The following is a 20,884-nucleotide window of genomic DNA, read 5'->3' as shown; positions in this document are numbered from 1 at the left end:
CGAGTGCGGGAAGGAGTGGGGGTGGTTGGGAAGGGCTTCCTCGCTGTCCCCACTCTCCCTCGGCGCGCAGCCGGGGCGCACGGACCCACGGACTGACTGACTCTCGCGCCGCCTGAGCTGCTGGGGGCGCCGGCACTCGGCGTCGACCGCCAGCTCCAGCCCTCCCCGCCCCATTGCGCCCCGCCCTGTCCCGTCGGGGCCGATGGCTCCTCCCGAGGCCCGCAGCCCGGGGGGCGCAGGGTAGAGCGCGGCGGCCCTGCCTCACAGCCCGGGGACCCCCGGGCCCTCCCGGAGCCCCGCGGAGTCCCTGCCGTCTGTCTGGCGGGCTCAGGGAGCGAGTGGGAGCGCCCACCCCCCTCGGCCCCCTCCCCCGAGCGTCGAGACAAGATGCTGCCCGGGCTCAGGCGCCTGCTGCAAGGTAGGGAACCCAGTCCTCCGAAGGGCTGAGGGCATCCTGGGGAGGAGAGCCGCGAGCCCCGGCCCCCAGAGGGCGAGGGTGGGGCAGCTGTGGGGTGTGGGGATAGCCTGGCGAGGGGGGAAAGGCTTAGCTCCGGGGCCCCGCCCCCCCGGTCCCCCCCCCCCAGGCTGCAGGCTGCAAGAGTGCACCCCGCTCGGAGCCTGCCGGGATGTGCGGGGAACTCGTGACCGAGGGGGACTCAGGGGGCAGGCGGACCGGGCCCGGAATGGGGGGGGGGGAGGGAGGCTCAGGTTCCGCTGTCCGGGCTCCACCTGCTCCTGGGGACGCTGAGGACTCGGGCCGGCTGTGGAAGCGCCGACTCAGCAACTCCTCGTGCCCCGTGCCTCAGCACTTTCCAGGCAGCTGGGAGGACAGGGGATGTGGGTAGGGGGCTGTCTGGGAGAGCAGGGGGCGCAGAGGGAAATCCAAACCCCCCTATTGCACAGATGGAGGGCACGGGAAAGGGGACAGTTCCACAGATTGGGTAACAGCCAAGGGTGTGGGCCAGAGACTGGGGGTGGGGTGCCAAAGGGGTGGGAGGGAAGAGGATAGGAGGGGGCAGACAAAGACCGAGAAAGTGGTTAGGGGAGGAGGGCAGACAGGGAGCGGGAGGAGGAAGAGGAGGAAAGGTTCGACTGGAAAAGCTGGAGAGAAGTGGGACCTAGGTGAGGACCTAGGAAGACGGCAGGAGAGGGAAGACCAGATTAGTGGAGGAGTGGAATGAAGACTAGGGACAAGCACACAGAATCTGGGCTTAGGGGTAATGGGAAAGTGCATGAGGGCTAGGACGCTGGAAGGCAAAGGGAGTAAGAAGATCAGAGACCAGAGGGTGGGGATGGTGGATAGTGCTGGAGTGCCAGGAACAAGGGAAGAGGGTCAGGATGAGTGCTAGGGTTGGGAACGGACCCGTAGGTGGGAGAGGGGCTGGGGAATGATCAGGGTGGGGGTGGGGGCTGGAAAGATAGAAAGGGGAGGAGAAAGAGAAAGGGAGGGGAGAGAGGAACTGGTGGGGGGCGCTTGCTGCCTGGGGATGAGACAAAGAGGCTTCTGGTAGCCACTTCCACGTGGGAAGCCCTCCATTCCCACAGCACCTGCCTGTCACATCCCTTCTCTCAGGGAGTGGTCGGTGGCCAGACCTGGGGCTTAAGAGCTCAGGGCCTTGTGGGATGGCTGTGAGGGGAAGAGGGGAAGACATGCAAGTGGGGTGGCAGCCTCTGAGGGTGGGCACCCTGGCTGGCTCCATGCTGCCATTTATATCTTTGGGCCCCACGTCGGATCCTGCCACTACCTGCTTATTTTGGGGTGTTACATTCTGGCAGAGTGAGAAGCTGTTTGCAGCAGTCTAAACCTCCGTCACCGTCAGTGCCTCCCCAGGCCCCTGCGTCACCGGCATCGCCACCACCTCCATTCTGCTCCTGGCTCCCACCCCCTCAGCCCCGGCCCCCTCAGCATCTGTCGGTAGGCCCCAGACCTTCCCCAGCCTTTTGGGTGTGAAGCTGTTGCTTCTCATCTGGGACCCTGTGCTCCTCCTTCAAAGCCAGAGGCCTTGACTCCCTGTCCAGGGAGCACCCTTTCCTGGGGCTACTCTTACCAGCCACTCTGCTCTGTGGGTTCGCACCCTGGCTCCTGCCCTCTACCCTGGGCCCTTCTGCCTCTTCTTCAAGTTTCTTCTTTCACTGGGGCCTCGGAACCGAAGTGTGGCTCCAGGGATGAGAACTTTGTTTCTGAGCGTTGGTACTCCAGAGTGATAGCCCAGCGTCCTTGACAATGGTCCCTCAGTGAACAGATACTTTTTGGCTCTGGGTACCTCAGCCTTCCGGGATGGGTACCATGTTCTGGCTTCTCTCCACTCCCTTCCCTGCTCAGTTCTGGCCATATTTTCTGGACACTGGTCATCTCCCCTTGACTCCCAACAGCCCCCACCCCCACCAAGAGTAGCCCCAACCTGGGGCCCAGGAGAGGAAAGTGCAGAGAGCCTGGATCCCTTACTTGTCTTGACCCTGAACAGCCAAACAGACCCAGAGTCATGGCTAGCCCAAGCCTGTATACTTGGGCACAATTTCTCTTCCCTCTTTACCTAGAGGGCAACGTCTCTCGCACTCAGGGGTGGTTTCTGTGGATGATACGAGGTCTCTCAAAGAAGGCCAGGGAGTCCCTTCGGACACACGCTTGTCCATTCTGGGTTCTACCTGTACTACTGCATAACCTGAGGCAATTCATTTCCTGTTTCTGAGCCTCCCAACCCTTATCTGCAAACTAGGGGCCATAATATTGATCTTATAGGGTTTCTGTTATGTTGTATTCTATCCGTAAAGACATGTACAAATACAGTGCCTGGCACATAGTAGGTGCATAATAACAGATGGTTTCTGCCCATCTCTGCTGTATTCTCCCCTGCAACTCTAGCCATTACCTGCTATCTTTAGAAAAAAAAGGAGAAGAGGAAAGAGAGAGGATGGGGTGAGCCGAGAGGTGGGGAAGCTGTTAGAAAGGGCTTTCCTTGGCCCATATAGGAGTGGGGAGATGACATGAAGGCTTTGAGAAAAGTATTGAAGACAGACTGTCAGATTTGTGTCAGGAGACCTGGGCTGCTCACTCAGAAACGGACCTTTCCCCTTTCCAGCCCTCAGTGGTGTTACCTGGGAAATAAAGCGTTTGCTCGGATGGCCACTGAGGTACCCCTCTTCTAGTCCTGATACCCTGTTCACCTTGCCTCAGTCTGCTGCAGATTCACAAAGGGTGGGGGGAGTGGAACCGTGGTCCTGAAGAGAGAGGGAGGACACAGGCCTGAAGGGAAGGAGTGATGATGAAGAGCCCTGAAAAGGAGGGGGTGGGGAGGGGACCGTGGTGAGAAGGAAAAGGGCACAGACTGGGCAGGGAAGGAGGGCGGAGGAGGGAGAGAAAGGCACAGCTCACCAGCCCCTGCTGCCTGCCTCAGCCCAGGAGCACTCCATCCAGGCCTGGGGGCAGAGAAACCCAGAGCCCCCCACCTTCCCCTCCTCCTTGCCTCTAGTGAGAGCCGCAGCCTGAATTATGGATGAGGCTCCTTGGGTTACAGCTGCTTTAAACGGCAGTGAGGGCCAGAAATGGCAACAAAGTCACTGTTACGCAGCAGCTGTCATGGAGGGGCCAGTGCTTGGGGGCCCCTCCTCAAAGAGCCTGCAGGGAACACCATCTCGGGCTTGAGGAGGTGGGCCATGATGGGGGATATGGTGACAAGCAGGAGAGGGTGTGGGGAAAGAAGAGAGGAGACCCCCTAATGTGGGCAAATAGGGGGCCAGGGAGCTGTGGGTAAGAGATGCTGGCTCCTGCCAAGCTCAGCCTCCAGGCTAGAAGAGACACTGGTGCCAGGGGAGTGGTCCCTAACTCTGGAGCACTCGGGGATTGCACATCCTTCCCTCTGTCTCTCCTGGGGTACCAGTCAGCCCTAGAGGCTGGGGGAAGAGCTCCAGTCTTCCCCAGGGCTGGCAGCCTTCAGCGCTCACACTCTTGTGAGCTTGTGGATAAGGGGTGGGATTAAGGGATCAGAGAAGGATTTGGCTCCCTCTGGTGCCAAATCCTTGGGGAAGTGAGCTCAGAGGGTGACTCTGCCAGAAAGGGAAGTGCCCTGGCTGGGCATCAGGAGACTCCTTTGTATTCCTTGCCCTCTTAACCACGTTGCTGTGTGACCTTGGACAAGTCACTTGCGCTCTCTGAGCCCCAGTTGTGACCTCAGTAGAACAAGAGCTTGAACCAGATGAACCTGGAGGACCTTTCCAGCTCTGAAATCTGTTCTAAGCCCCAAACATCAGCCCTGCTGAAACCCACCCAGGGTTCCCTATCTGTTCCAGCACCCCACCCCTGCCAGGTTCAGATAAGGGGTGAGAGACATGCTCCTCCACCCCACGTGGTTCTGAAAAACTCAGGAGGAGAAAGTAATCGTGAAACGCCGCACGGGGGAGGGGTGAGAAGGGCCGAGAAACGCGGAGGTGGTGTGAACGAATGGAACAGCAGCCGCTGTGTCACTGAGTATTACATCACACCCAGCCTACACACGCACGGGGCCGGCACTCACACACACGCGGGGGACAGCCTGCACACGCTCGTGCAGGCCCGTGATGCTCGTGGTGGGGCCCAAAATCGAGGAGCAGGGCGTACCACACACATGGAGTATGGGGTCCCCTACTCTCACCTTTGTGTTCCCCCACAGGAGGAGGCACACCAGAGCACCCATGTCTAGGTCACACTTGGGATCTGTGGGTGCCACGTGCACACCCCGGCCTCAGCAGCTCTTCATGTAGTGAGCACCAGGCTCAGACACAGGCATTCACGCTCAACACTTATGGGGCACGGGGTACCATGCACAGTCATGGGTCCCTCAGTCTTCCCCCAGGTCTCTGAACCCCAGGGAGCCCCAGAGCTGAGGTCGTTGGGTCCACAGCCCCAGTCTCCCTCCCCTCTGCTTTCATAGGCATAGCACACTGCTTGGGGCAGAAGGCACTCACTGGATGACTGCTCAGCTTCTGGGGTGCAGACTCCTCTTCTCCCCAGGCAAACCTGCCAGAAGAAACTCCCAGGAGTCATCTGGAAGTCATGATAAAGGGTACAGGTCAAAGCTAGTTCTGGCCCAGACCTTTATCAGCCTCAGTAAGGGCCAGAAGGCCAGGGGCAGGGATGGATGACACCCCACCGCCAGTATAGAAATAGAGGGGCCTACACACACCTCTTTAGCCCCCTGGCCCTTGGGCCTCCCTGGACTTGCTCCTCCATCTGCATCATAAGAAGGGTGGACCACATCCCACTTTCAAAAGTTATCTTGAAAAAAAAAAAGAATTTCTAAGTGACATTGAATGAGAAGAGCCTGGGGAGTGGAATGCAGATTCCCTGGTTCTTGCCCAGGAATTCTGATTCTGCACAGGCAGGGCTGAGGAAGCTGCATTCTTTCCGGGACCCCCAGCTGATTCTGTTGCAGGTGGCTGGTGGCCCCAGGTAGAGACCCACCGCCCCCTGGTCTCTAATGCCCCTCCTGCATAGAGACACTCAGGTTCTCTGAAGGTGAAAGCTGCAGGAAGGTGTGTGTGGCTTGGGGGGTCGGGGGATGTGGTCACCAGTAGGCTCAGCAAGGCGGGACCCCAGGGCGGCCAGCATGGGGCTTGGATTCACAAAGGGTCTCAATTTTGTTCTGGCTGTTCTTAAATGGGGGCGATTTTTTTTTTCCCCTGGGACATTTGGCAATGTCTGGAGACATTTTGGTTGTCATAACCAGGGGGAAGGTGTTACTGGCATCTAGTGGGATGCTAGATGCTGCTAAACACCCTAAATAGGACATCATATAGGTCTGTCCCCCACAACAAAGAAGGACCCGCCCGACTCTCAATACCGAGGTTGAGAAGCCTGACAATTAACATGGTCAAACCTACCAGAGTGAAAACAGGAATGAAACGGCGACCACTCATGAAACAACTTACAACATATCACAGTGCTTTCTACAGTGTCCTCGTGGCATTTCTTTATTTTCAGTCTACCAGGAGCCTCAAAAAGTGGAAGTGGCCAGGGCCTCTTGCGACTCTGAGGTGCTTCACCCAGAATCCCGCTACCTCGGAGCTTCAGGCTCCCGGCCGTTAGGGGTGGGTGGGCAGGCCCCTGGCCGGCACTCCTGCCCTTGCAGCCCGCCCAGAAAAGCCCCCCCACCTCTCCCTGCAGGTCCCGCCTCCGCCTGCCTCCTGCTGATGCTCCTGGCCCTGCCCCCAGCAGCCCCCAGCTGCCCCATGCTCTGTACCTGCTACTCGTCCCCGCCCACCGTGAGCTGCCAGGCCAACAACTTCTCCTCCGTGCCGCTGTCCCTGCCGCCCAGCACCCAGCGACTGTTCCTTCAGAACAACCTCATCCGCACGCTGCGGCCGGGCACCTTCGGGCCCAACCTGCTCACCCTGTGGCTCTTCTCCAACAACCTCTCCACCATCTACCCGGGCACCTTCCGCCACCTGCAGGCCCTGGAGGAGCTGGACCTCGGGGACAACCGGCACCTGCGCTCTCTGGAGCCCGACACCTTCCAGGGCCTGGAGCGGCTGCAGTCGCTGCATCTGTACCGCTGCCAGCTCAGCAGCCTGCCCGGCAACATCTTCCGCGGCCTGGTCAGCCTGCAGTACCTCTACCTCCAGGAGAACAGCCTGCTCCACCTACAGGTGAGCCGCCACCCGGCGCGCGCGCGCGCACACAGGGTCCTCTGCGGCTTTCCTGTCGGCTCCTCTGTCCCTGTGTGGGTCCCTTCTCTCCGCCAGGCCACCCTTCCTCCCTCAGCATCTCGGCGTCTCTCTCCATTTCTCTGTCCTTGTTCTAGGCGTGTCCCTCTCACTTTCTCCCGAGGGTTCTTCTTTATTTTGTCTCTTCTGAGTTATATATAAACTTTCTCTTCTCTCTCTCTCTCTCTCTCTCTCTCTCTCTCTCTCTCTCTCTCTCTCATTCCCCAACCCCTATGTCCCACCCCCTGCCCCTGTCTGTCTGTCCCTCTCTCACTAACTTGCCTCCCCCATCTGTCTTCTGCCTCTTCTGTCTGTCTCCCTTCACACACCCACTCCTCGCACACCCCCATGTCTGTCTGGGTGTATGTATGTGTTTCTTTCTGTGATCTTCTCCTTTCCCCCTTGTTTGCCTTCAGGGGGGCTCTGCCTTTCCCCTGGCACCCTGGCTTTTCTCACCCACCCCCATGCCCTCCCACTTCAGGGAAAGGTGGGGCAAGAAGGCAGAGCCACTGCAGCTGGGGTCCCACAGACAGTTCCGAGTCTGTCCAACTCACTGGATAATGGGACAAGGGGAAACCCGGCCCTTTCTAGATTTCCAGTCCCCAAACCTGTTGTCTCAGGGAAAGGGAAGAAGGGGTGGGGGAAAGGTTAAACAGCTGTTAAATAGCTAGAAGAGGGATGCTCTGAAAACGGAAGGAATAACAGTAATTGTTATTTATTGTTATTATTATTGATCTAAATGTTGTTTATTGTTGTTGTTAAGCTGACTGTTTGACAGTCAAATCCTCCCATTCTGTTTCCCCAGGAAGCAATAACACACCCTCCAAACCAGTCTGGGAGAAAACTCTCCCTTCCCTCCACAGCCTCTGGCTGGAAGGAGGCAAGGATATCCAAATTCTCCCGTCTCCCCACGGAGACCTGGAAAGCACTTCCTCCTCCCACTCGGGTTGGTGCCTAGCTGGTCACCAATATGCTGATCTGAAAATCAGGTCAGAGTCGATGCTGATAACGATAATAACAAAAGCAATAATAATTTAACAAACACGTGTTGTGCACCTACTATGTGCTAGGTGCTGAGAATACAGCAGTGAACACAACAGGCAACTCTCTGCCTTCACAGAGATAGCACTCTAATGGGAGAGACAGGAAGTAAAACACAGCCGTTCCCCCTCATCCACCGGGGTACATTCCAAGACCCCCAGTGGCTGCCTGAAATCACAGGTAGTACGAAACCCTGTATGTACTGTTTTTCCTCTGCATACACACCTATGATAAAGTTTAATTCATAAATTAGGCACAGTAAGAGATTAGCAATAACTAATAATAAAATAGAATAATTATAACAATATACTGTCATAAAAGTGATGTGAAGACTTTGGGGCCATTATCCAGCAAAATGAGGGTGATTTGAACATAAGCACGATGGCAGTTGATCTGATAACCAACGTGGCTATTAAGTGACTAATGGAAGGGGAGACTGTGCAGCATGGAGAGTGTGAAGCACGGACAGTTGAAGCATGGAGTCGCTGCACACTCTGTCTGGGCGGGATGGTGCGGGATTTCATCACGCTACTCAGAACAGCATGCAATTTAAAACTTATGAATTATTTCTGGAATTTTTCCATTTAACATTTCCAGACTGTGGTTAACCGCGGGTAACTGAAACCATGGAAAGCAAAACCGTGGATAAGGGAGGGCTACTGCACATAGTATGTTGGAAAAATACGTCGTGGTTATTATTGCATCAATAATGATAATAATAGCACAGCCACTCAGCAGGTACACTATATGTTGGGCGCTGTGCTAAGGACTTTACAGGTATCAACTCTGCTATTTACAAATGTGTGACATTTTTTGATCCCCCTGAGCCTCAGTTTTTCCATCTGTAAAATGGGGGTAGCACCAGCACCTGCCTCCAAGGGATTTCACAAGTGTAAGTGCATGAATAATTTGTAAAGCACTTAGAATAGTGTTTGGCATATGACAAGGACTATATAAATGCTTGTTAAAATACTATTTTAAAAAGAGAAACAAGCCTTATTTAACAATGGTCTCAGTGAAATGGCCCATCTCGAATCTCCTCCTGGAGATTTGGATCAACTTCAGGGATGATAGTGAGGCTATGGGTGGGTACCAGAACACTCCCTCCCTTTTCTTTCCTTCCTAAATTTACCTAGCATCTCATGGTTTCAGAAGCATGCTCAGTCACCTCATCTCATTTCTACAGCCCTGTCGGGAGACATTTGCACCTCCTCACAGATGAGGAAGCTGAGGCTAAGGGTCCCAAGACTTTGTATACATAAGCAAGGCCTCTACACATGAAGTCTCTTAAACCATTGTGCATATAACTGGGGCTCACGTGTTCCCACCATCACGTTGAACCTCACAACAGCCTGGCAACAGGGACAGTTAGGGGCAGTAGGAACACGGAATGAAGTGCCTGAGGCCACACCACCAGGAAGAGCTGGGCGTAGTGAGCCCGCGTGGGCTGAGGACCTTGCAGGCGGTTTGCATCACTCTCCTCTAGAGTCTGTCTGGGTGGAGGGCGTTGGTCCACACAAGTACAGCAGCGTGGGCTCATTTTGGAAGGCACTCGCTGTGGAGTCTACCAGACAAAGGTTCACATCCTGGCTCTTATAATGACTTTGGACGACTTACCAAACCTTTTTCATGTCCTCATCTATAAAATGGCAATCCTGATACTACTTAATAATGATACTTACTAAGAATTTTGTGAGGATCCAGATTTGGCACAGGGCCACCCTCACTGTATGGGCGCTGTGGTCACTGTTATTACTACTGATAGAACGACCACTGAGACGCTGGCCTCCTTGTCACTCTTAGTTGTTCAGAATGAGAAATCTGGGCTAAGAGGGCCTGAGCTTGAAGCCCTGCTCTGCTACTTGTTGACTTATTTAACTTTAGGCATATTGCCTCTCCTCTCTAAACCTCAGTTTCCTCCTCTTTAAAATGGGAATAGTAAAAATACCCTCCACAAAGAATGGCAGTAAAGAGTAAATGAGTTTGTGTATATAAAGCACATAGTGCAGTGCAGAATAAGTCATGTCATTATGACTTGATTGTCCATCGACCCTAGCTCCGCCAGGGCCTGGGGATAGGAAAGTCTTGGGCAAAGGGGTCCTCGAGTAGACATTGGGGATTCCTGAAATGGGAAGTGTTTGTTCTGCACACCCCTAGCCTGAGTGGTACAGGGCACCATGGGAAGGAAGCATCTTCTCACCTGGCCCTTCATAGAAAAGAAAGACACAGCCTCTGCCTGTGAACTGCCTGGAGGAGCTAGGCTGGGAGATGCCACAGGCAAGTGAAAAAGACATGTGGGCTGGGGTGAGATTCACAGAAGCAGGTGTGACCCACTGTAGAACTGGGCCTGCCCTGAGAGGGGCGCTTCGGAGGAGGCAAGAGGACCACAGCTTTGCAGAATTAGGAGGGTGGAAATGGAAATGGGGGGTGGGTGGAGGTTCTCACAGACTGTCTTCTGTATGCCAGGCACTGGGCCAGGTGGGTTCCTGCATCAGCAGACATTTGTTGACAACCTACTACATGCCAGGCAGTGTTCTGGGTGCCAGGGACTCAGGAGTGAACAAAAACCGTGTCTCTGCTGTCCTGGAGCGAATTTCCTACTTGAGTGGAACCTAGAGTCGCCCGTTCTCCCTTTTAACCATCACAGCAGCCTGCGTGGTGTATAAGAACAGTCTTTATACTCAGGCAGATCTGAGTTTGAATGCCAGCCCCACCTCCGATTTGCTCTGTGGCTTTGGGCAAGTTATTTAACCACTTTAAGCCTCAATGGACCCATCCGTAAAATGGGGGAAATGACCTGTATCTTGGGGGTTTGTTATGAAGATTAAGAGAGATGGAAAGGGCTCCGCACGATGTCTGGTTCAGAGTAAGCATCATTTTCCCCATTTAACGGCTGAGGACACTGAGTCGCAGTGAAGTTAAGGCACTAGTTTAAGGTCACCCAACTAGTAAGGGGCACAGCCTAGAATTGGCCCAGGTCTGTCTGACTTCAGTGCAGCTGTTCAGAGCGCCGTCTCCAGAGTTCACATCCGCATTCCACCACATATTAGCTGTTTAACCCTAGGCAGTCGCTTGTCTTCTCTGAGCCCCTCAATCCTAATCTCTGATAGTGGGGGTAACATTATCTGCTTCATAAGGTTGTGACGATCAGGTTACTACGTGGGACATGTGTTAGCACAGAGCTTGGCCTGTGGTTAAAGCTCAGTAATTCAGCTGCTTGCCAGTGCTGACATGAACCATGACGATGGCCCCGGCATAGATTGGTGAGCTCTGTGAGTGGGGGATGCCCGGCACAACCCAGACACTCAATACAGCTTTGTTGAATGAATGAGGTACATTCCAGGACTCACTCACTCATAAATATCAGATGAGGATGGATCTTAATGATGAGCTATCTCAAGTCCCTTGTTTCACAGATAAAAAACAGACTCAGAGAGGTGCCTGGAGCGGCCCACGGTCACACAGTCCAGCAGCTAGTGCCAAAAAAAAAAAAAAAACGAGCTTGGGAGGTTGGAAAGAGGCAAGGTGAAGAACAGGATGCTGTCCGGGGAAAGGGGGCAGGGATGCTGCCTTGAGATTCCATATGGATGCAGAGAGCTGTGAACTGGCTGGGGGAGGTGAGGGAAATGTGGTTTTGGAAATGGAAGAAGATGACTTTAGCAGACGCTCTCAGCCCAGAGGGAGGGGATGATAGGGAGGGTGGTGGGGGAGGGCCAGGGCTGTGAAAGTCAAGGGCTTATTAATGCACAGAGAACGGTTTTAACAGTGGAGAGAGGAGGAAGGAGGATTAGAGAGCTGCAGCCGAGGAAGTGGCAACAGGATCTGGCAACAGCTTGGATGCGGGGAGGGGAACGGACCGAGGCTGAGGCTCAGAGAGGAAAGGGGCAGGACTTTTGCAGAGGGAAAAAAGGGAAGGACGGGAGGTTCTTGGATGGGTTCTTGGAATCAGGAAATTCTGTAGCCCCAAAATTGGGGGTGTGGGCCAATGAGCCTGACTTCCCTAGGGGCTCTGCACCTTTGGTCTTCCCTTCCTAACCTCCCCAAGTCCCAAGGTGCCATTATCTGTGCTTCCCCTCTACTCACCCACTCCCATTTGATCCCCTGACCACGGGGTCTCTGGGTGTGTCCTACTCTTACTGATACTTCATAAAAAAGACAAACCCCAACTAAGAAGGAACTCAGAGCCCACTCCCTGGGTGGCCCAGAAAGAGAAGGACAAGGGCACCAAGCCAAGTTGGGCCAGGCAAAGGCCACAGAGGTGCAGGGAGCCCGGCAGAGACCGGGGGTGGGCATGAGTTGGGGGTGGCACAGGGGGCCAAGAATGCTGGTGTCAGAGGCAGCCCGAGAAGGTTGAGGGGGACGGATCTCAATGTGGCCAAGAGATGGGTTCTTGGCAGGCTCAGTTCCTGTAGCGGAGAGGGCGGAAGCCAGATGGGAGGGGGCGAAAACACGCAGGAGCACAGGAAGGTGGAGGCTGTGGGTGTAGGCTGGGAGTCAAGGCCCTCCCCCCACCTGAGAGCTTGTGACCAGGCTCCTGGGTCGGCTGGGGGGATCATGTCCCCACAGGGAAAGGTGGAGAGCCACAACCAGGAAACAGGACCCCAGGGTGAGCGGGCTTGAGTATAGAGGATGCTCACGTCCCTGAGAACCAGACTTCCTGGGCCTACTGACCACCATGATGCCCTGTATCACTGCGTGAGGACCTCAGTCCTGGGGCTCTGGTCCCCTCTCTGCCAGGCCCTCCATCTCTCTTGGTCTCAGTGCACTCCTCTGTGAAAAGTGGGCTGGGCTGGTGGACCCAGAGCACTCACTCCCCTCTAGCTGATCGACACCAATACTTCGGTGAGCTGGTGAAAATGCTGGTCCTGCCCCTGCCCCCTCCAGGGGTCCTTCCAGCATTAACACTGCCTGATCTGGGGACTCCCCAGGCCCACACGAGTGGGACAGCCCCTCTACAGGGGACAGTGATGCAGGAAACCTGGCAGCAGGCTTCCATCCCTCCCCCCACCCCACCCCCAACTGCTTCTGGGGGGAGGGGGTGGTGGAGCTGACACGTGGTCCCCTTAATATCCCAGCCTAGGAGCACAACTTTTGGACCTCTGGGAGCTCCTCTGTCCCTCTGTCAGAACAAAAGGGATGTCAGTTATCTAGCTGAGTCCCTATTGTCATAATCACCACCATTTCGTGCCGGTGATCTATGTGCCCACCAGGTACTGTATTCTTACAGCATGATCTCACCTAACCCTCCCTCAGCTTGTGGGGAGGTGACGGGGGTGGGGGGGGGTTCTCTGAGTTACACAGACTGAGGAAACTGAGGCTCTAGGAGGCTCAATGACTTGTCGGAAGTGACACAACTGGGAAGAGGGCAAGGTGGACTGGCACCAGGGCTGTGACCCCTGAGCCTGTGGGCTTCATCCCTGGCCCGACTCCCGGTGTGCCAGGCACTGTGCCCAACACTTCACCATCTGATCTGTATGTGGATCATCTTCTTTCATCCTCAGGACGAACCCCTGAGGAGGGATGCTCATCCCCATTTTATAGATGAGGCAGAAGTCTTAGTGAGGTGAATGGCCAACACGTAGAATGCCTCCCCCATGGCAACCTGTTCCAAGCACCTTAGTACATGGTGCTTCACTGAATCTCCACATTTTACAGATGAACAAACTGAGTCACAGGATAGTCAAGGTGGCACAGTCAGTTAATGACAGATCAGATTCGAAATCAGGAAGTCAGGCTCCCCAGTGTGCATGCTTAACCAAACTTCTCCTTCTCCAAGTGCGGGCCTTTGAACAGCAGTCAGCCTCACCTGGGATCTTGTAAACACAGACAGATGCTCTGGCCTCCCTTGCTGCACACAAACTCTGGTGGCAGCACTCAGGGATCTGCAGGGGATTCTGATGCACCCTAGTTTAAGAACCACTGACTTCGATTATATTGCTTTTCCCACATTAACTTCTAACGAGGTTTGAGGCAGGATTCAAACCCAGGACTCAGAAAAGGAAAGGTCAGATTCTTTCTATTCTCCCTCAGTGCTCTGCTTCCTTCGCCAGCTCCAGGCCCTAGGGGAGAAATCCCCACCTGTCTCACGACCACTCTCTTCTCTCCCCATACTTCTTCACACCCCTCCCCCGCCCCCCACAGGATGACCTGTTCGCGGACCTGGCCAACCTGAGCCACCTCTTCCTGCACGGGAACCGCCTGCGGCTGCTGACGGAGCACGTGTTCCGCGGCCTGGGCGGCCTGGACCGGCTGCTGCTGCATGGCAACCGGCTGCAGGGCGTGCACCGCGCGGCCTTCCGCGGCCTCAGCCGCCTCACCATCCTCTACCTGTTCAACAACAGCCTGGCCTCGCTGCCTGGTGAGGCGCTGGCCGACCTGCCGGCGCTCGAGTTCCTGCGGCTCAACGCCAACCCCTGGGCGTGCGACTGCCGCGCACGGCCGCTCTGGGCCTGGTTCCAGCGCGCGCGCGTGTCCAGCTCCGACGTGACCTGCGCCACCCCCCCGGAGCGCCAGGGCCGGGACCTGCGCGCGCTCCGGGAGGCCGACTTCCAGACCTGCCCGCCCGCGGCGCCCACGCGGCCCGGCAGCCGCGCGCGCGGCAACAGCTCCTCCAACCACCTGTACGGGGTGGCCGAGGCCGGGGCACCCCCCGCCGACCCCTCCACCCTCTACCGAGACCTGCCCGCCGAAGACCCGCGGGGGCGCCAGGGCGGGGACGCGCCCACTGAGGACGACTACTGGGGGGGCTACGAGGGCGAGGACCAGCGAGGGGAGCAGACGTGCCCCGGCGCCGCCTGCCAGGCGCCCCCGGACTCCCGCGGCCCGGCGCTGTCGGCCGGGCTCCCCACCCCCCTGCTTTGCCTCCTGCTCCTGGCGCCCCACCACCTCTGACTGCGGTGCTGAGACTGCAGAGGCCAGGTGGCCTCCCGCCCCAGCCCCAGCCCCCAGCTGCGGCCGGGCCCAATCCCCACCCCTGGCCTTGCTGCCTTCCTTTCCTCTCCCGACTCCTCTCTCCCCTGGGACCAGGCCACCTCTTCCTGCCACCTGAGCTGCTGGCTTAAGGCAGCTCCAAGAGGGCTTGTCTGGTGGCTCAGCCCGATTCTCCCCAACTCTGGCCATTAATTCGTTCCCATCCCAAGGCTGGGGTGGGGCACCCCAGACAGCTGCTGACCCCCTTCTCCCAGTGCCCACAACGGACTCGAGAGGAGCTCTTGTCTGCAAAACATCTTCCACCAGCAGAGCCTTCGGAAACTCCGGGAAGGGAGCCCCACCCAGGAGCCCTGTGGATGGATGCCGCAGTCGGGCCAGGCTGACCCGAGGCCCCTGCTTCTCCTAGCCCCCCTCAACCTCCCGACACTGGAGGAATACTTTTCTCCTAAGTCTACCCTGGACACTTTTTAGGGTGCCTGAAGAGAACTTTTCTCTCCACGAGGCCCCTGTGTGGTGAAGATCAACAGACATTGTTTGGGAAAAAAATTTATTAAAAATTCTATTATTTTAACTTCTTCTGCAAGAACTGTTGGCTCAGGACCTCAAAAGTGGGAGGAGGGCTTAGAACTATCAGGGTTTTAGAGCCAGAAGGGTTAGAGAAAAGGGGAGGCCAGTCCCTGCCAGCAAAGCACTTCTTGCTGCTCCCCCCATGACCAGACGCTGCAGCCTGGGGAAGAGGGGTGTGACCCAGGAGTCCCAGGCAGGCAGAGTGAAACCTGACAGCTAAGATGGGTGCTGACAGCACCTCAGCTCCTCATGGGTCTAGGAGGAGAAGCCAACCCTGAGTTGTCTGGTGTTTGAGGAGCTAAGCCTGGGGAAGGTCTCCAGTCTGGCTGATGGTTTCCTCCCAGGCCCTGACCCTTCAGGAAAGCAGAGCAGATCCCATGTTCTCCTGCAAGGAGGAGTCACATAGCCATCCATGGTCACAGTCAGTCCAGACATGGCTTTGGGCAGATCTGATAAAGGCACCTCTTCCTCAGGGGAATCAGCCTGACACCAGAGCAAATACCTCAACAAGCAGAACCTAAGGTGGGATTTCAGCTCACAGTGGGCCCCTCTGCTGAGGGCCCTCGTGCAGGGTACAGCCTGCACAGCTGTACATAGCAACCCTGTAGACAAATGATCTCTTTCCCTTGTCTCCTGTGAAATAGGAGGCACCAGGAATGGACCAGATCAGAGAAGCAGTTCTCTAGGAAGGTTAGAGGAGAGACCAAGGAGCGAGGGTTTCCAGGGCAACAAGAATCCCAAGTTGGGGTGCCTTGCTGGCTTGAGGTATGATCAAAAGCTTCATCTTTCCAGTGTCTGGAGGAGAGGCTGGGGAAAGGGAAGAGCTTGGGCTAAGAAGGACCTGGGATGGAGGTTAGGGGTGAGTCTCATCAGACAGAAGCAACTGGGGAGAAGTTTCATGGTTTATATTTAGGGTTAAGAATCTAACTTGGGAGATGGGAATGGAAAGAGAGAGGACATGGATTCCAGGGCTCATGGAGGAGGGATGCTGAGATTCTGTGACTCAGGCCAGGCAAGTCAGAAGGATGGTGAGAAGAGGAGGCAGAAATGGAAGGCGGCCACATCTAAGGCCTATGACAGGTGGACTTTGGATAAAGGTATGGGGCGAATAGGGGATCGTGAAAGCAGCCAGCTAGTCAGGAACCAGGGAGCTCTGAGGCTGGGGTCTCACAGGGACCTATGTTAGGCTGCCCTTGAGAAGGCTAGTGGGTGGGACTAGGGGGTCAGCCAGACAAGAGCTCTGATGGAGGAGGGGCTGCTGCAGCCTGGGCAGGGGGAGGGAGGATGCTGGTAAATCAGCAGCAGGCTGTCCAGGTCACAGAATTATCGTTGTGAAATATTCATGGGCCTTCGGTCTAGATGCTATTTCAGAACAGTGAAAGCAAGAGGAGTGTGTGAGCCTTAGGAAGAAGGCTACAGCGATGTGGCTTCCCACCCCCCCAGCCCCACCAGCCCAGAGAGACCCACTGATGCCCATCACGTGCACACCCATGCTTGCACGCTCTCTCACACATATTCCCACAAAGCGGGGCTACAGAGCACGTGCAGGCACACCAACACCCACAGGTCCCACAAACAGGCAGATGCACCCCAAATACTGACATGCACACGCAGCTGCTCAAACAGGATCCCATACAGAGACCACCCCCAGACATCTCACACACAGATCCCCCAGCCTCTCGAAAGCACCCAGATTCACAACCTTGAGCCACACACTCTGAAATCAGAGGGGCTTTCAAGGCCATCCAGTCCAACCCCCACCAATGTTCTGGGGAAACCAAGGCCCAAAGAGGAGAAGGGACATGTCCAAGACTGCCCATCCCAGAAAAAAACAAAACCCATTCTCCTCCTGCATTCTGTGGATGTACCCATATTTTGCATTCTCTTGTCTCCCTGACATCCAACCTAAATGTAGTTAACTCCTCCCTTCTCTAATCTCCTATATCTACTCACGTGCCCTATCCCCCTCCCAGCCCCAATCTATTCCTTCCTTTCCATTCCCCCAGCCACCTAACCTGCTCCATCTCCGTATTACCTCATGCCTAGAACATAGAAGAAAATAGCAATAACCTCCTCTCTCTCTCAACCGTTTTCCTGCGTTTAATCTCTCTCTCCCTCCCACCCAGCCTGCCCGTGACAGCCAGATTCAGGCTGACCAAAATTTGCATTATGTCATTATGTTACTCAGGAACCGACATGGCTCCCTATTGCCTACAGGTTAAAGATAAAACACCTCTGTAAGCAAAACATCAAAGATCCTTCAGAGTCTGGTACCAATGGCCTTTCTAGCTTTTTCTCTCATGGCCTCATCTCAAACCTCAACTCCCCCTAGAATGATAGTATTATGCTGGCCATCCATTATTATGCATTTGAAACCTATAACTTACCTGGAACTCTCCCTACAGTTTCTCAATTGCCCCCAAATTAGGAACCGCTCCCCCTCTCCTCAGATAACAGACTCCAAAGCCCTCTCCCAAGGCCAAAACTGCATCTCTGTGACCTTATCAATGGGGATTCTTTTTTTTTTTTTTGGCGGGGGGGATTCTTTTACTGTTTGTCAAAGCTGCGAGGAGAGGCTCAAACGGGCTGCCTCCAAGCAGATGGCTGCCCCCCACTGGCCATCTTGGGAATCACAGCCAGGCTTCAGTTATCCTAAACTGAGAGTGAGCACTACATGCGGACAGGAATAGAAGGACACCACATGACACGGATTATAAACCTTTAAGCCTCCAAGGTTCTTACACTGGGAGTGGGGGTAGCTCCCTAATCCACGAGAGAACCCCTTGCCTATGAAATACAAAGACTTGGGGCTTCCAGGACACTGCTAAAAGGAAATTCACCCACCAGGCTATGAGAGGCCACAAGGCCAGGGACAGTCCAGGTGGCAGGCCCAAGGTCCAGTTGGGGTCAAGTTTCTACATGAATTTTTAATGATTCCAGCCAGACCTGTCAGATGTTCCGAAACCTGAGCATCTCCTTTCATCTCTTCCCCATTCCCATTGCCCCTGGGAGTGAGGCAGGGAGGGCAGGCCTGGGACAGCTATCTAGCGGCCTCAGGAGAAATGATTGTGGGGAAACAGAAGGATGAATGACTGTGTTATTCTCCCACTTACTGTGTGACATTGAGCAAGCTCCTTAACCTCTCTGAACATCTGTGTTTCCTTTTATTTTTATTTTTTTTCATTTGTAACCTGGGGGCAATACCCTATCTAAATGGAGTTGTCGTAGAAAGTAAGTGCATAGCCCATGGAAAGGTGACCTACCTGATTGCGGTTATTATCTTTCCACAAGTCCTGCCTCCCTCCTTCTGTTTTCTTCCAACCCCCGACGTGCCTCTGCCTCTTTCTTTTGGAGGTGGGGACTTGGGTTGGTTCTGCCATTACCTGCTAAGATCCAAACTGCCCACCCCAAGATTTTTCGGCCCTGCTAGAAACTTCCAATGAGGATAAGGAAGGGAAACAAAGTGAAGCAAGACTGGTGGAGTGAGAAAGGAAGATGGAGCAGCTGGGGAGAGGGGGGATGCAGGCAGCAGAGAGAGGAAGGGCAAGACCTTGCTCAGAGAGAGGAGAACTAGCTGCAGACTCAGTTTCTTTCTCTTTCTCCTCCCTTCCTCCCTCCTTCCTTTCCTTCTCTCCTTCCTGGCACTTCCTCCACCCCTGGTCCTATCACGGCTGAAGCAGAGATGGCTACACAAAGCAGAGTTCAGGGGCAGGGAGGAAGTGTTGGGAGTGGGGGCTGTTGAAGGAAGCATGCCCAGTCTTTCCAGCCCACCAATTAATTCCCTGCAAGGTGTTTCTAAAAACCAGAGCCTTTTACATCTAACTTAGGTGGGAAGCTGCTAAATGCAGCTCCCTGAGCCCCTCAGACCTGCTGAATCAGATCTCTAAGGCGCTCCTGGCATCTGCATTTTAACAAGTGGGGTGGGTTACAAAGCACTCTAAAGGCTGAGAAACATCTCAAAGGTCGGTTGTCCATGGGGGGTGAGGGTGGCACAGGAGAAAGCAAAAGGAGAAGAGTTAGACACCCCAACTCACCCTTGATGGAAGTTATAGACAATACTCCTGTGTGGACAGGGTGATGCCAGGGATGGGGAATAGAGGATGCAAGAGACAGAGGGGCAGTGAATGTGACACCCAGGGTAAGCAGCCCCAGAGCAAACAGACACTCGTAGGGTGCAGCCCCCTCCTCGTGGCGATGTGAGAGCCTGAACTTCTGATCGCTGCATGTGGAGACCCTGGAGGAGCCCCACGCCTCGTTTCTGGGGAGGAGGGTCAGGGAGGAAACCTCCCAACCCCAGGGACCAGCGGCCCTCCCCGGAGGTTCAACGCACAGATAAATGGATACACACCTGCCCCTCTCTGGCCAGGGCCCTCCAGCCCTCTCCTCGGAACAGGCTCGGGTCCCGCACCAGTCTGACCTTCTCCCTCCCTCTGCCCCCAACCACCGTCCCAGCTCATCTGCATAAAGTTCCAATTAACGCGTTTTCCCCACAGCTATTTACGATCCCTGAACACGCTCCAAGCTCGGGAGCCCTCTTCCTGCCGCCCCCTCTCCCCGCAGAGTGCGGCCCCATTAACCCACGCGACCCCGGCTGCTCCCTTCGGCCTTGACCCGGCTGGCCTGGAGGCGCCAGGGATCCTAGAGGGTGAGGGGCGCGCCCCAGGGCGGGCGACTGCGCAGCGGTGTCTGTCGTAGGCCAGAGGCCAGGGCAGTTCGAGGAAAAGGCTGGCGCTGTCCCCCTCCCTTCTGGGAAAAGATGGGGCGGGGGGCTTCTCCTGGGAGATTCGGGCCGTCGAAATTCTTGATTCCTCATCCGCCAGCCCCCGCACCCCTCCTCCTACCGCCACGTACCCTCTCCCCTCCCCAGCCATCTGTTCCATTCGGCGGCGCCGCGACAAACACGGCTCCAGCTCGCTTCCGTCCCTGCCCAGCCCCCTCCCCAAGCTCCCTACCCCGAGTGGGGGAGTGAGGAGACACCAACACCCTCCCCTAGGAAGGCCGAGGTTTCTGCCTGCATCGCCCACCCAGTCCCAAGCCCCAGCTGGGCAGGGGCCAGCGCCGAGATCCCCGCCTTGCGTCGCAAGGGTCGGTGGGGCTGGAGGTACCGCTTGAAAGGGTAAGGGTTGGGTAGGGCGTGAGATCTCAAAGGAGGTCAGAGTAAGCCTATGTAGGAGGCTGGAAGTCGAGACCAGGGCGTGGGGCAGACTCGTGGGTAGGGGATATATACTAGGGTGTGGGGGTTCCGTTCCAGGCTCGCAGCCCCCTTTCACCTCCCCCATACCCTGTTCCAGCCGTAACCACGCAGCGCCGCCTGCTGGGCACACCACGTCTCCGGCGCACTCGCCTGGCTTCCCCTCGCCACTTACCCCGAATCTATTGGAATCGCAATTCCATTCTTCGCTCTGCTATTCATCAGTCAGGATGAACCTCCACCAGACTTCGGAAAGTCAAGGTCCAGGACAGAGAGCAGAGTGAAACTGGGGCAGGCCCTCTGGGAAACCACCCAATCCGACAGTTGGTGGGTGCTGTCCAATTCTGATTTTGTATTTTGCAAAAAGGGCACTGTGTTGGAAGCCAGGAGACTGGGCCTCAGATCTGCTATGACTTTGCCAAGTCTCCAGACCCCTCTGGACATGTTTTTTCATCTGTAAAATGGGTGGGTCAATCT

At 55.7% G+C, this 20,884-nt stretch overlaps 1 protein-coding gene across 1 annotated transcript; it reads left to right on the top strand.

Annotated features, from left to right (window-relative positions):
- Nucleotides 1-24: 24 nt before the first annotated feature.
- On the top strand, nt 25-15,219 carry RTN4RL2 (reticulon 4 receptor like 2). Its single transcript, XM_033121267.1, has 3 exons — nt 25-418; nt 6,140-6,621; nt 13,861-15,219. Exons 1-3 carry the CDS (start codon nt 388-390, stop codon nt 14,608-14,610), a joined length of 1,263 nt encoding a protein of 420 aa, XP_032977158.1. The 5' UTR covers nt 25-387; the 3' UTR covers nt 14,611-15,219.
- Nucleotides 15,220-20,884: the final 5,665 nt, after the last annotated feature.

Source organism: Rhinolophus ferrumequinum, chromosome 11 (assembly GCF_004115265.2).
Source record: "Rhinolophus ferrumequinum isolate MPI-CBG mRhiFer1 chromosome 11, mRhiFer1_v1.p, whole genome shotgun sequence".
Lineage (NCBI taxonomy): Eukaryota > Metazoa > Chordata > Mammalia > Chiroptera > Rhinolophidae > Rhinolophus > Rhinolophus ferrumequinum.
The sequence above is the reverse complement of the archived record's forward strand: the minus strand, read 5'-3'. Positions and strand labels throughout refer to the sequence as shown.

Coding starts and splice junctions, on each gene's coding strand:
- RTN4RL2 (XM_033121267.1), top strand. CDS start 388: ATGCTGCCCGGGCTCAGGCGCCTGCTGCAAG. Junction 419..6,139: donor GCTCAGGCGCCTGCTGCAAG/GTAGGGAACCCA, acceptor CTCTCCCTGCAG/GTCCCGCCTCCGCCTGCCTC. Junction 6,622..13,860: donor ACAGCCTGCTCCACCTACAG/GTGAGCCGCCAC, acceptor CGCCCCCCACAG/GATGACCTGTTCGCGGACCT.